The 15,313-nt window shown below is 40.1% G+C and overlaps 1 protein-coding gene across 4 annotated transcripts in view; it reads left to right on the top strand.

The window, feature by feature from the left end:
* Positions 1–15,313, top strand: part of UBR3 (ubiquitin protein ligase E3 component n-recognin 3) — a 221,598-nt gene that overhangs the window by 121,481 nt on the left and 84,804 nt on the right. For all 4 annotated transcript variants that reach the window (XM_051849447.3, XM_089328198.1, XM_089328197.1 and 1 more), the window contains 2 exons: positions 3,922–4,010; positions 14,231–14,380. In XM_051849447.3, the coding sequence (XP_051705407.1) occupies positions 3,922–4,010; positions 14,231–14,380 (239 nt within the window). The remainder of the gene's footprint in view (positions 1–3,921; positions 4,011–14,230; positions 14,381–15,313) is intronic.

Below are 15,313 nucleotides of genomic sequence, written 5' to 3'. Positions count from 1 at the left end.
GTGCATGCCGTCTCTCTCCTCCTTTATAGTCCTCCTCCGCCAATCCTAACTCGGCTGCCCACACGCCGAGTACGCTGCTCTCCTCCAATCAGGAGCAGGTCCTGCAGCTTGTCAAGTTGGTGAGAGGCAGCTGGGTAGAAGCTGTTGCCTCCTCTCCCAGCGCCATATTGTGGGAGAGCAGATGCATAGAATAAGTCTTAATTCCAGTAACTCAGTCCAGTCCGGGTTGCTCCCCACAGAACTCGAACTAGCAGTTTGATATGGGATGTCAGCATTGTGGCTTAACCTGCTGTGCCACAATGCCTGTCCCCTGTTTATTATTATTATTATTTTTAAAGAATTATTTTATTTATTTGAAAGACAGAGTTACAGAGAGAAGTAGAGCCAGAGAGAGAGAGAGAGAGAGAGAGAGAGAGAGGTCTTCCATTATGCTGGTTCACTCCCCAGTGACTACAAGGCCAGAGATGAGCTGATCTGAAGCCAGGAGCCAGGAGCCAGGAGTTTCTTCCGGGTCTCCCACATGGGTGCAGGGACCCAAGGACTTGGACCATCTTATACTGCTTTCCCAGGCCAAAGCAAAGAGCTGGATCAGAAGTGGAGCAGCCGGGACTCGAACCAGCACCCATATGGGATGCCGGCATTGCAGACTGGGGCTTTAACCCACTGCGCCATAGCGCTGGCTGCCCCCTTGTTTATTATCTTTATCAGTTTGGACTGATGGATTTCTAGTTTATATTATAATTTATAATCTGATGTACTCATTATTCAATTTTATATTCCAGTTGTTCCAGATTTTGCCTGAGGTGTCCCTTCAGGCTGATTTCTCTGTCCTTTTGTTCTGTCCCCATCATTCTTTGTGTATATTTTTACTTTCTGGGACAATATAATATTTCAGGCTCATCTTTTACTGGGAGTTAACCATTTCTCCAAGGAGTTATGGTTACATTTAGTAGCGAATGGTATTTGGAAATCATAATTCATGTGGTTATTCTAATATAGTATAAATGTTCCATGCCCTCTTAGTGGGCAAAGCTAGGGAAAATTGGATGTTTGTTGATGTGTGTGTGTGTCTGTATATCTATGTTTGTGTTGGAGGGTGGGGAGAGGGAGGGAAGGAGAAATTTACATTTACTTCTGTGTCTTTCTGTATGTATTGAGAACTATATGAGTTCACCATATTACTTCCAATTCTAATCTGACAACATGGGAGTCATTCTTGTTTTCTCTCTGTATTTGTAACTCTCTACTCCCATGATGAGAAATGTGGCACTCTTAATTCTTAGTATATGTATTATTCTTTAAAGTCAATTTCCTATATATTAGCAATTTCTTGTCATCTTTCCCCATACAAATACCTCTCATCCAAGACTGTTGGGTCCTGACACCCTGGGTAGGCCACTGTCACCACACTTTATGTTCAGAAAGGGAAAAGAAGGACAGGAGGTGGATTTAATTCTTTTTTAGATGGTGAGTGGTATTGAGAGTTGTAAGTTTGATGAATAGGTAAGTAATGAACTTGAGTATTTTGGCTTGAAAACAACATAAAAGGGTTGTAGTTATAATAAAGAAAATTTTCTTATGGATCCTAAATTATCTGTAAAGTAAATATTAGAAAAGGATTTTTAAAAATGTGTGATTTCTCATGCCAAGGTAGATGACTGTTTTTAACTTTATAATTGTTCCTGATTATTTCTGCTAGTTTGGTGGGAGTGGATGTGTGAATAATCTTAAATTATTGTTAGCATTTCATTCTTCTAAATGCTTTATGCTTGAATTATCTCAGATTAATATAAAAATAATTTTAGGTTTCTCATAGAAACAATTACATAGAATCTCAATCTAAAACAATGACTTTTATAGTGTGGAGACATAGTATGGTCATTAAAATAAACTGTATACTTTTTCCTTGATGTTTTAAGTCCTTTATATCAGAGGTGATGATTAATTACTCTTTGAAGTTTGTTCAAGTAAAAAAGTTAGTCTCTCTTGATGAGCTAATACATAACTTAAATTTTAACCATTTTCTTTTTACAGCTTTCCCCTTGTTTAAATTACTATTTTTACTCTCCCTTATTGGGAGTAAAATTTATGCTTATTAGTACTGCTAGCATAACTTAGTCTGAAAAGCTTATCTCCTTTATGTTTTTTTTTTTATATAATTTTTTATTTTTTGACAGGCAGAGTGGACAGTGAGAGAGACAGAGAGAAAGGTCTTCCTTGCCGTTGGTTCACCTTCCAATGGCCGGCGCGGCCGGCGTGCTGCGGCTGGCGCATCGCGCTGATCCGATGGCAGGAGCCAGGTGCTTCTCCTGGTCTCCCATGGGGTGCAGGGCCCAAGCACCTGGGCCATCCTCCACTGCACTCCCGGGCCACAGCAGAGAGCTGGCCTGGAAGAGGGGCAACTGGGACAGAATCCGGCGCCCCAACCGGGACTAGAACCCAGTGTGCTGGCGCCGCAAGGCGGAGGATTAGCCTAGTGAGCCGCGGTGCCGGCTTATCTCCTTTATGTTATTCTATTTTTTTTTTTTTAGTGGTTGGGGGACAACCAGACACAAAATATTATTTAAAAGTAGATAGGGATAAATAATAAATAGGCTGTAGTAACTAATTGAAAGAAATACTTACGCTTAGATTTAGAAAATAGTTCCATTATGCTGTATCTAAGACTTTTTGATGTTCTTTTACTTCATACAAAAATAAACAAAACTTGCAGTATCTCTTAGTAGAAACTGAAAAATTTACCGGCTTCTGCTCATACTCTTTAAGGAGAGACCTACTCTTTGGGTAACAGTAAATCTAAGAATTTTTATATCTAAACTTCATAGTTTCTTCTAACAGCTAGTTTATTATTATTAAATTGTGAATCTTCTTTTTTTTTATTTTATTTTATTTTATTTTTTTGACAGGCAGAGTGGACAGTGAGAGAGAGAGACAGAGAGAAAGGTCTTCCTTTGCTGTTGGTTCACCCTCCAATGGCTGCCGCGGCCGGCGCCCTGCGACCGGCGCACCGCGCTGATCCGATGGCAGGAGCCAGGTGCTTTTCCTGGTCTCCCGTGGGGTGCAGGGCCCAAGCACCTGGGCCATCCTCCACTGCACTCCCTGGCCACAGCAGAGGGCTGGCCTGGAAGAGGGGCAACTGGGACAGAATCCGGCGCCCCGACTGGGACTAGAACCCGGTGTGCTGGCGCCGCTAGGCGGAAGATTAGCCTAGTGAGCCGTGGCGCCGGCCCAAATCGTGAATCTTCTAAAAAGCCTGTTCTTGCCCCTGCTGACATCTGACATATATTTGAAAATTTGTATTAGAAATACTGATTTTTCTGTCTTCCTTAATTATTATTTCACATTTTAAAGTAAATCTTGGCTTTTATTTTTACCTATTAAATCAGTGAGTTTGAAATCTTTTTAAAGCAGTTAAAATCCTAATAAGGGCAATCTAATCTTTTTTAAAGATTTATTTATTTATTTGAAAGAGTTACACAGAGAGAGTAGGGGAGAGAGAGAGGGAGGGAGGAAGGTCCTCCATCTGCTGGTTCACTCCCCAGTTGGCTACAACGGAGCTATGTCGATCCAAAACCAGGAGCCAGGAACTTCCGCCAGGTCTCCCACGCAGGTGCAGGGACTCAAGGACTTGGGCCATCTTCTGCTGCTTTCCCAGGCCATAGCAGAGAGCTGGATCAGAAGTGGAGCAGCCGGGACTGGAACCGGCGCCCATGCTGGCACTGCAGGCGATGGCTTTACCTGCTATGCCACAGCGCCAGCCCTGAGCAATCAAATTTTACATGAAACTTAATATGTAACACAGAAAATAGATTATTTTCAACTGTGTTTCAGGATCTTTTCATATGTTAAATGTTCCTGAGAGATAGTAGATGAAGTCTTAAGCACATCTCTTACTTATAACATTATTTCTGTTTAATTTAGGCGACAGAAGGCTAGGGAAAGGCAGCAGAAATTGCTTGCAGAGTTTGCTTCACGACAGAAAAGCTTCATGGAAACTGCAATGGATGTTGGTAAGTCAAAATTTATTCTCTCATAATTACAGTTACTTTTTTTTTTTTTTTGACAAGCAGAGTGGACAGTGAGAGAGAGAGAGAGAGAGAGAGAGAAAGGTCTTCCTTTGCCGTTGGTTCACCCTCCAATGGCCGCCGCGGCCAGCACGCTGTGGCCGGCGCACCGCGCTGATCCAATGGCATGAGCCAGGTGCTTCTCCTGGTCTCCCATGGGGTGCATGGCCCAAGCACCTGGGCCATCCTCCACTGCACTCCCGGACCACAGCAGAGAGCGGGCCTGGAAGAGGGGCAACCGGGGCAGAATCCGGCACCCCGACAGGGACTAGAACCCAGTGTGCCGGTACCGCTAGGCGGAGGATTAGCCTATTGAGCCACGGTGCCGGCACAGTTACTATTTCAATGATCATCTACTCCAGTCTTCTACCAGTTTTAAACATCACAAATGATTTCTAATCTTTATTGAGACAATAGAGTAATAGGACATCAGATCTTATAGATCTTATAGGCAGTCCATCCTTTTTTTTTTTTTTTTTAAAGATTTATTTATTTTGAAAGAATTACCAAGAGAGAGGGAGAAAGAGAAAGAAAGAATCTGCTGGTTCACTCCCCAGATGGCCACAATGGCCAGAACTAGGCTAGGCTGAAGCCAAGAACCAGGAGCTTCGTCCGGGTCTCTCATATGGCCTTTCTGCTGCTTTCCCCGGTCATTAGCAAGGAGCTGGATCTGAGGTGGAGCAGCTGGAATGCAAACTGGTGCCCATGTGGAATGTGGGCGTCTGCATTGCTAGTGGTGGCTTTACCCAATATGCCACAATGCTCCATTCTATTGTGTGTGTGTGTGTGTGTGTGTTCTTTTTTTGAGACTCAGTGTTATTGAGCAAAGGGACTCAGAGTTATTGAGCAAAGGGTCTTCCATCCTCTGGTTCACATATGCTAATTTTATGAAAATTTTCAAACATATAAAACAGCTATGGGGTTGGTGCTATGGAGTAGTGGGTAAAGCTGCCGCTTGCAGTGTTGGCATCCCATACAGGCACTGGTTCGAGACCTGGCTATTTTACATCTGATCCAGTTCTCTGCTTTGTCCTGGGAAAGCAGCAGAAGATGGCCCAAGTCTTTGGGTCCCTGTATCTGCGTGGGAGACCTGGAAGAAGCTCTTGGCTCCCGGCTTTGGATCAGTACAACTCCTGCCTTTATGGCCATTGAGGAGTGAATCAGCAGATGGAAGATCTCTCTCTCTCTCTCTGTAGCTTTACCTTTCAAATAAATAAATAAATAAATCGTAAAAAAAAAAAGTATTGTGTATATGCCAGTCATGTCAGTAACATTTATTTTTCTGTATTTTCTCACTTTCTCTAATAAATGAAGTTGTAATGAACAAGTTGCAGATTTTACTATTAAATATGTCAGCATACATGTCCTAGGGTTGAAAACATTCTCCTCATAAACATATTACATCAAACCTAATTTCAAAACAAAGAAAAATATCATCAAGATATCAAACTTGATATTATGTTAAACAAATTACTGAATTAAAAATTTTAAATTGTTTACAGATTATTTTGTCTTTCAGTGCATCCCACTAAAGATGTATACTCAAAATTCTATTTTTTTAAATTATTTTGTTTATGGAATACAACTTAATGCATTTAATATATACGGATTTGGGAACATGATGATTCTTCCTCCCATACCTCCCTCCTACCCATCCTCTCACCCTTCTTTCTCCTCCCTCTTCCTTTTCCATTCTTTATTTTTATAGAGATAAATTTTTCAAATAATTTTTATAGTCATAAAGTTAACCCTACACTAAGAGAGTTCATCGATTAGTATGAATAAAAAAAAAACCCGAACAACAAAATGAAAAAAAAAATTAAAAAAGAAAATTGTTCCTTGACAGTCAAGAGACAGGCTGTTCAAAATCAATGCATCTCAAAGTGTTAGTTTTGTTCCTATAGATTATGTTTTAGGTACTCTATTAGTTAACACAGATCAGAGAGACCATATGGTATTTGTCTTTTTGTGACAGACTTATTTCACTAAATATAATGGTTTCCAATTGCATCCATTTTGTTGCAAAAGACAGGATTTCATTGTTTTTACTGCTGTGTAGTATTCCATAGTGTATATATACCATAATTTTTTTATCCAGTGTTCAGTTGATGGACATCTGGGTTGATTCCATATGTTAGCTATTGTAAATTGAGCTGAGATGAACATGGGGTACAGAACACTCTTTCATATGCTCATTTCATTTCCTTTGGATAAATTCAAAGGAGTAGGATGGCTGGATCATATGGTAGGTCTATATTCAGCTTTTTGAGATATCTCTGAATTGTCTTCCATAGTGGCTGTACCCAGTTTACATTCCCACCAACAGTGGATTAAAGTACCCTTCTCCCTATCCTCACCAGCATTTGTTGTTAATTTTTGTAGGAGAGCCATTCTAATGTGGGTGAGGTGAAACCTCACTGTGGTTTTGATTTGCATTTCCCTGATGGCTAGTGATCCTGAGCATTTTTTCATCTGTCTGTTGGCCATTTGAATTTCCTCTCTTGAAAAATGTCTGTTCAGGTCCTTTGCCCATTTCTTGGTCTCACTGTAAAATTTCCAGAGATTTGTCGTCTAGCTCATTCTTTCTTCTGCCTCACCAACTCTGTTGTTAAGACTTTCCACTGCATTTTTTTTTGTTTGCTCTATTGCATTCTTTATTTCTAGTATTTTTATTTCTCTTTAAGATCTCAATTTAATGGGAAAAATTTTATTCATGTCACACATAATTTTTTTTTGTCTTGTGAATTTACTTGTTAGGGTTTGAGTAATCTGATGATTAATTTTTTGAATTCCATTTCTGGCATTTCCTCAATGTCTCCATCTTCACATTCTAATATTGAAATATTGTAGTGTTCCTCTGTGGGGCTCATGGAATCTTCCTTATTTTTTTTCTTGAAATTTTGCCTTTATTTTTAGGCATTTGTAGGATTTTTTTTTTGTCTGATGGTTTTTTATCTTTGAACTGTTTCTCTGTGGCTTAGAGGGATGTCTGCACTTTCAGTGAATACCAAGAGGTGTGTGCTGGATGTGGCCAGGTTTCTCTGTTCAGTGCTCCAGAATGGGAGGAGTATCCAGGATAACACCTAAGTTTGGTGTGGTAGCTCTCCTCTGGTTAACTGGATGGAGAGGAATGGTCACTGTTGGTGCAACTGGCCGTCTCCTCCCAGCTGAGGAACACCCAGGTGTTTGTCTCCAGTGTGCTCAGCACTCATCTGTACCACTTTATGAACAGCACTTATGATATGTGGAGTCTTTCCTGTGAGCCCGGTTCCCTCTTCTATGAGCTTCTCTAGGCAACCAAGGATTTCTGAGAGTGTGGAGAAGCACTCTGTGGTTGCCCAGAGCCTATCCACACTCTGCCTCCTCCTGTGTAGTCACTGTTTTCTCAGTCTCAGCTCCCAGGGCTCTCAGGGTCATGGAATCTCAGTGGGGCCACTCTGACTTGCTAGCCAGTCCTGTGTGCAAGGAAACTAAGATGGTTCCCAGAGCCGCTGTCTGTGTGTTCCAAATTGCTGGATTGAGTCTGGTCCTCCCAACCAGATTCAACGTCGATGGGGAATGTGGATTTTTCTCTGTGGTTAGATCTGTGGTTTGCAGGCATGCAGTGTACTCCCCCACTGCAGCCCCGGCCACTTCACAGTTGTGCTGGGCACATAGGAGAGTCCTGCAGGCAGCACTTTCCCTCCATAGGGACAGCTCCCCCTCCTCTCCTGTTGTGGGGCAACTGATGCACTGCAGCAGGCGGTGGAAGCGCTCCGCTTCCATTTCTTCTGCATTGTTGTGGCCCTCACCGACTAGATGGGAGGTGACCCCAGTATTTGCTGGGTGTGCACACAGGAGCAGGGATGGCTGCTACCTGCCTGTGTCCAAAAATGGTGCAAGCCCTCCCACCGCTGGCTGCAGAAGTCTGCTGTAGGAGGGAGGTGGAGAGGGATGTGCCCCCACCCCCATCCCAGGTGATCGGTTGCCTGCTGTCTTGGGGGCTCTGTGTGGAACTCTTAAATGGGGCAGTTCCCAAGCTCTCCCCTCCCGCTGTATCAGTGCGCTTTGGGCCTATCCACTCTCACCTGGTTTGCTGGGGTGGGCGTCTTCCTCCCCTGATCCAAGTAGGTGGATCTTTTGTTGCATGTCTGTTCTTTCAGCAGGGGTCTGGACTGCTTCTACTGCTTTCCTAGGATCTCCCACTACAGTTCCACTGCAGCTTTACCCTGAGAGTGTCCTTTCTCCCCTTTTTTAAATATTAATTTTGTCCTGCATAAATCAGACCATCTTGTTACTATTCCACCATCTTGCAACCCTCAAAGTTCTATGTTCTGAAATCCCTTTAAGGGCTTTAAGATCTAGTCCTTTTTCTCTGAGGTAATTTTAGCTAGTTTGCTGTATATTTGATTCATTCATTTCAGTTTGTTTGCAGTTTGGGGAACTAGGAAAAAGCCTAATATCTCTAGAAAGTGTTTCTTTCTGCTACTGCCCATTGACAAATGACGTATAGATTTCTTGGGAATTGATTATGCAAAATTCCCCTGGGAGATTGGGTTGGGTTTTCCAGAATAGGTGAATGGCCAACTCATTCACCGAGGAGACTGGATGGAAGGAAGAAAGAATGGATACAAACTGAGATATCTCCATTGAGGGTAAGGGGAATGTGACTGGAGAATTCAGGCAGATTGTTCTTCATTGCTTTAGTTTTCAGGATTAAGTAAAAGTGAGTTCCACTGGGCAAAAGAATGGCCTGAGGTTTGAAATAGTTGCTGAGGAGAGTGGGAGATGTTGGTCAGCAAAGCTGCCAATAAAGGTTGATCATTAATGCTTAGGACATAGATATACAAGGGTAAAAGAATTTTTGAAATCTATGTACAGTTTTATCATAAAACACATTTTCCATGGACTTTTAAAACTTTTTTAAAAAGTTTATTTTTTGAAAGACAGAGTGACAGAGAAAGAGAGAGGGAGATCTTCTATCTGTTAGTACATTTACAAAATGCTTACAATAGCTGGGGCTGAGCCAGGCTGAAACCAGAGGGTGTCTCAAGCAGGGGCCTTAACCCACTGCACCACAATGTCTGCTCTTTAAGTCAGCCTTTTTAAAGTATCTTTGCATTCAATATTATTGACTCCCTCTCTTAAATCTTACTACCTTTGGAAGGTTTGGTCTTTTTCGGTGGTGGCCAGGGCTCAGAAAGATCAGTTGAGGGATCAGGCAGACTCATGATTCCTAGCAAGCAGAACCAATTCACAGAACTCATTAGGACAGTAAGCTCCATTATCTCCCTCTCCTGGTTCTTGATTTTGCAGTGGTGACAAGAGAGGCAATAGAGATTCAAGAGCACTTGGTTCATTTATGTTGATTATGGCCACACCTATCCCTTATAACTATTTCTTTATTTCTAAAGATTTTTTATTAATTTATTTGACAAGTAGAGTTACAGACAGTGAGAAGGAGAGACAGAGAGAGAGGTCTTCCTTCCATTGGTTCACTCTCCAAATGGCCGCAACGGCCGGAGCTGCGCCGATCCGAAGCCAGGAGCCAGGTGCCTCCGCCCAGTTTCCCATGTGGGTGCAGGGGCCTAAGCACCTGGGTCATCCTCTACTGCCGACTCAGGCCATAGCAGAGAGCTGAACTGAAGAGGAGAAACTGAGACTAGAACTGGCACCCATAAGGGATGCTGGCGCCGCAGGCAGAGGATTAACCTAGTGTGCCACTGTGTTGGCCCCTCTTTTTCTTTTTTTAAAATAAAAATTAATTTATTTGAAAGAGAGAGAGAAAGAGTGAGTTCCTTTTTTTTTTTTTTTAAGATTTATTTATTTATTTGAAAGGCAGAGCTACAGAGAGGCAGAGGCAGAGGCAGAGGCAGAGAGAGAGAGAGAGAGAGAGAGAGAGAGAGAGAGGAAGAGGTCTTCAATCCACGGTTTCACTCCCCAGATGGCTGCAATGGCCGAAGCTGCAAGCCAGGAGCCAGAAGCTTCTTCCAGGTCTCCCACACAGGTGCAGGGGCCCAAGGACCTGGGCCATCTTCTACTGCATTTCCAGGCCATAGCAGAGAGCTGGATCCGAAGAGGAGCAGCCTGGTCTTGAACCAGCGCCCATATGGGATGCCGGCACTGTAGGCGGTGGCTTTAGCTGCTACGCCAGGGCGCTGGCCCCTGCCCCACTTCTAATCCAGCTCCTTGCTAATGCACCTGGGAAAGCAGTGGAAGATGGCAAGTGCTTGGGTCCCTGAACCCATGTGGGAGACCCTGAAGAAGCTCCTGGCTCTTGGCTTCAGGTTGGCCCTGTCCCAACCCCAGCTGTTGTGGCCATCTGGGGAGTAAACTAGTGAAAGGAAGATCTCTCTGCCTCTCTCTCCCTCTCTGTGACACTGACTTTCAAATAAATACATAAATAAATCTTACAAAAAGAAAAAAAATGGATGGAATGAGAGCAGTGTTGTCACATAGTAGGTAAAGCTGCCATCTGTGACATCGGCATCCCATGTGAGCACCGGTTTGATTTCTGTTATTCCACTTCTTCTTCTTCTTCTTCTTCTTTTTTTTTTTTTTAAGATTTATTTATTTACTTGAAAGAGTTATACAGAGATAGAAGGAGAGGCGGTGGGTTGGGGGAGGGAGGAAGGGAGAGAGGTCTTCCATCCACTGGTTCACTCCCCAGTTGGCTGGAATGTCTGGAGCTGTGCCAATCCGAAGCCAGAAGCCAGGAGCTTCCTCCAGGTCTCACACTGGTGCAGGGGCCCAAGGACTTATAATGATGCAAACTCTTGAATTAAAGCTGTAATATCCATGATTCCTTCAGCTTTTCATTCTGGTGATATTAAAATTAATGATTTTAAAGTAAATAAATACTAAAATGCTACATTTGAAAATGATTTTAAATTAGTAATTTTGAATGGAAAATTCCTTATCACTTTAAATATTCACTTTTGTAACTCATGTCTGGTTAAGGCAAAGTGTGTTAAGGCTTTTGGAAGGTTCCACAATGTAATTAACATACAGTGGAATCATTATATCGGCTAACAATTGCTGTGAGATAAATCATCCTGAAATGTAGTGATTTAAAACAACATCATGAGTGTATGGATTGGCTGAGTGGTTTAGCGGATTTGGACCAAACTTTCTGCAGAAAGCTTAGCTGATCCTATCTGTGCTGGTTCATGAGTCTTCTGTCTGCTGGGGTTTAACCTGAATGAATGGGACAACTGCTCTGCTCCATGTGGTCTCTCTCCTGCAGGTTAGCTTTTATTTATGCTCATGGAAATGGTGGAGTTGAGAGCGAACAAGGGAGGGAAAGCATGCAAGATCACTTAAGACCTGGCCTTAAATATGTATTATTTCTGCGTTTTCTATCTCAGCCTATATTGAAGGAATAGAGAAATAAACTCTTGACAGGAGGAGTTATAAAGTCATATTGTAAAGAGCATGGCTATAGGGAGGTATGGAGAATTGGGACCGTTTTGTCATTATTCTAAGAATGATTGTAAGCAGAACTTTGGTACAGTGAAAAGCATTCAGAAATAGCATTCAAATAGATTCTTTTCTGTTCATATAAGGCCAAACAGATTAATTAACTGTTCCTTTAGTTATTTTCTTTTGGCCTTTATTGTAATAACATCAATTATGGTAATTTTAATTAGATACTTTTATTCTAAAAGGACAAATATAAATTTTATGCCAAAAACTCTAAAGTTTAATTGTGTAACTTCTGAATTTCAAGATTATTTGGTAACAAGAATATTTTTATTATTAGTGTGATATTTAGTAACACTTGGATTTGTCATCTTCGCTATTTTTAGTTTTGTGTCTGTCTTCATTCATTTAGTTTACCTATATTATAAATCATTGTAATCTTTTATTAAATAAATTTCCAGGACATGGAAATGGGGAGTGGGGAGTATGAACCTATGTTAATATGTGTATGTTGTCAGTAGAATTAATCTCTTTATCATAACACTTAATATAAAAATGCCCAACCATATAACTCATTTAATATAGAATTTAAAAAAATTTGTAAGTTGAAATAGACCAACAGTACTTGTATCAAGAGTATAGAGCTCTTTGAGCTTTAATAAACTGCATGTGTAACCAGCAGCTATACTGAAATAGAACATTCATTAGCATCCCATAAGCCTCTCTCATGTTCACTGTTGCTGCTGCTTCCAAGAGTAACCAGTATTATTACTCTTAACTCTGTATATTGGGTTTTCCTGTTTTTGTTCTTTGAATAACCATTTACATGGAACATGTATTTCTTTTATCCTGTTTTCTTTCAGAAATAGAATGCTTTTAATTATATTTTCCTATCCACATAGGTGAGAAACCATAATTGCATTTAAATATAAGCATTTAAATTTGATCATAGACGCTTTATAAATGTTTTCTAAAATATCAAAATTTGGTACTGGAATGATAGTCAATCATATATGATGAATAATATTTTATTATGGGATATAAAAGCAGTGACTTTCCTGTTTTTCAAATAGGCCATGATCTTTCTAATCTTTTGAAGGAAAATAAACCCTGACACCAGTGTCTGAAGTTATTAAAGTCAGAATTCAAATAAAAATTACTGTTCCTGAAAAATGTATTATTTGTTTATTATTTTTATACCTTAGAACTCTGTCACTGTAGAATTGGCACTCACTATGAGACTGAGTTATCTCATTATACTTTATGTCAGGTATTTGTTTTCCTTTGAACTTGAGAGCAGACACCTCCCCTCTTTTCTTTACCATTTGCTCTATAAAATCCAAAGTCATCTCATGTCTCATCTCAATAACTTCTATTACTTTCCTTTGAAATCTTTTTACTTTGACCCATTAATCTTATTTTCATAGACATTGTACTTTCTAGTTCTGATTCTGTTTATGTATTGTTGATTGTTTTTTCTTAAATTTCTTTATTGGCTTCTTTTATTTCTATTAATATTAGGCATTTTCCAAAGTTCTGTATTAAGTACTTGCCCCTTTTCCTCTCAGTCACTTTTAATAAATAACAAATATATGTTTCTTTGTGTGAATTATTAGAATGTCTAAACTTAACATCTTTCTATTTTTGATGTGTATTTTTATGTATTTATTTATATATTCCTCCATTTTTAAAATATAGAACACTTCTGCTTCCCAAGTCTTCACAAAGTCCTCTATTCAGTTCTTTGCTACCACAGGCAGCATCACTTGTCTTCATGAATTTAAGTATCTTTATCTGCAAACTTAGTATGTCAGCATTATCTCACCAAAGACTTACTGTCATTTTTATAAGTTATGCTTTATCAATATAAAACATTATTATATTTAGATTTCCCTAGATAAATGCATGTTGATGACTGACATTTCTGAAATGTAATCACTAGAATTAGGAACAAGGAAGCTAGAACTTTTTTTCCCTTTTGATCTTGTCAAAAACATTGCCATTTATTTCAAGAACTACCATGTTTGCTGCCAATTTCCTCTCTTAGGGACCAAAGCAAGTTGTAAGAAACAGCTTCCCTCTTCTTTCATTAGAATATTAAGATTTTTTCTTCTTTTTTGACACAAATGTTTCTGGTTCTGTTTTCTTTAAATCAACTTTTTTTAAAAAAATATTTATTTGATTTATTTGAAAGACAGAGTTACAGAGAGAGGTAGAGACAGAGAAAGAGAGAGGTCTTCCATCTGCTGGTTCACTCCCCAGATGGCCGCAACGGCTGGAGCTACGCCAATCAGAAGCGAGAATCCAGGAGTTTCTTCCAGGTCTCCCTTGTGGGTGCAGAGGCCCAAGGACTTGGGCCATCTTCTACTGCTTTCCTAGGCCATAGCAGAGAGCTGGATTGGAAGAGGAGCAGCCGGGACTAGAACAGGCGCCCATATGGGATGCCCGCGCTTCAGGCCAGGGTGTTAACCTGCTGCACCACAGTGCCATCCCCTAAATCAACTTTATATATGACTAATATAACATCAAAAGTATATTTAACTATATATTATTTAGTCTTTCATTATGTCAGCTCTTTGCAGTTTTTGTCTTTTTTTGAGTAAACATTTTATTTAAGCAAGGTAATTTTTTTTCCATTGTTTTATTACTGTATAACTTTATTGGTATTGAAGCTAAAAATTATTTAAACTCTCTCCCCACACCTATTTTCATTGAAGAGAGATGTTTCAGTTTAGGGATTAAGAGATGTAACTTCTTTCCCTTAGATTCTCCCGAGAATGATATTCCTATGGAGATCACCGCAGCAGAGCCCCAAGTTTCTGAGGCAGTGTATGACTGTGTTATTTGTGGACAGAGCGGCCCTTCCTCTGAAGACCGGCCTACAGGATTGGTTGTACTGTTACAAGCATCCTCAGGTAAAGCTAGAGGAAATTTTTGATGGGAACACTTTAGAGCCAAAGTATGTGCTAACAATTATGTTTATTAAGTGAAAACTACAACTTTGATTTGTTATATTTAGGTCCAAGATTCTCGATCTGGTTTTATGTCATTTTTGTGGACATGAGTGTTTGAAGAAAGCTATATTGGGGTATCACCAGTGATAGGTGGCCAGTAATGGAGTTCAGCTTTCTTAGTAATTCAATTGTTCTAAAATTTGGAAGCTTGTTAAGCTCCCAGTTTAAATATTTTGATTACACAAAGCAGATTGAGGCAGTGCTGTCTTTATTTCTATTGGAAGCAGTAATTCTTGAAACAGCCCGTGGATTGGTATATTTGGCAATTGGTAGTTTAATAAAAGATTTTTAAGATTTCACAGATTTGTCCAAATGCTTTTATCCTCTCCCATACTGAAGTATTTTGAGGTAGTGATCACTCCTACCCACTTTAGTCCCAGTGAACTAAATCTTTTCCCAACAGAGTTATGTGAAGCAAAGAGAAAATAAAATTCTTACATATCTATTCAGAGAATTGTTTTCTAGGATATTTAATCCATAAACTAGTATGATAAAATGGAAAGAATTAAATATTGGGAACTTTCCTGAGTTCAGATATTGTTTGATTGATGAGTATAGAAACAGTATTGACTTCAGAAGATTATTGTATTGACTAAGTAATATGAGAAAAAAGAATCTAATATGATTATGGTGCTTGGCAAATTAGTCTGTTTTGTTTCTCTCCTTGACTGAAAATGAAATTGATCCAGGAAACCCAGACTGGGTGGGACATTGGGGACAGTTGTCAAGATCAGCAATGGCTACTAAACAGGAAGTGTGTTGGGAAGGTTGACTACTTTTACAGCTACTTCTCTTTTGTAGTAAGTACTCTTAGGAAAACAGTTTGTTAGATTA

Source organism: Oryctolagus cuniculus, chromosome 3 (genome assembly GCF_051225735.1).
Source record: "Oryctolagus cuniculus isolate XC-2025 breed Fujian yellow rabbit chromosome 3, ASM5122573v1, whole genome shotgun sequence".
Lineage (NCBI taxonomy): Eukaryota > Metazoa > Chordata > Mammalia > Lagomorpha > Leporidae > Oryctolagus > Oryctolagus cuniculus.
The sequence above is the reverse complement of the archived record's forward strand: the minus strand, read 5'-3'. Positions and strand labels throughout refer to the sequence as shown.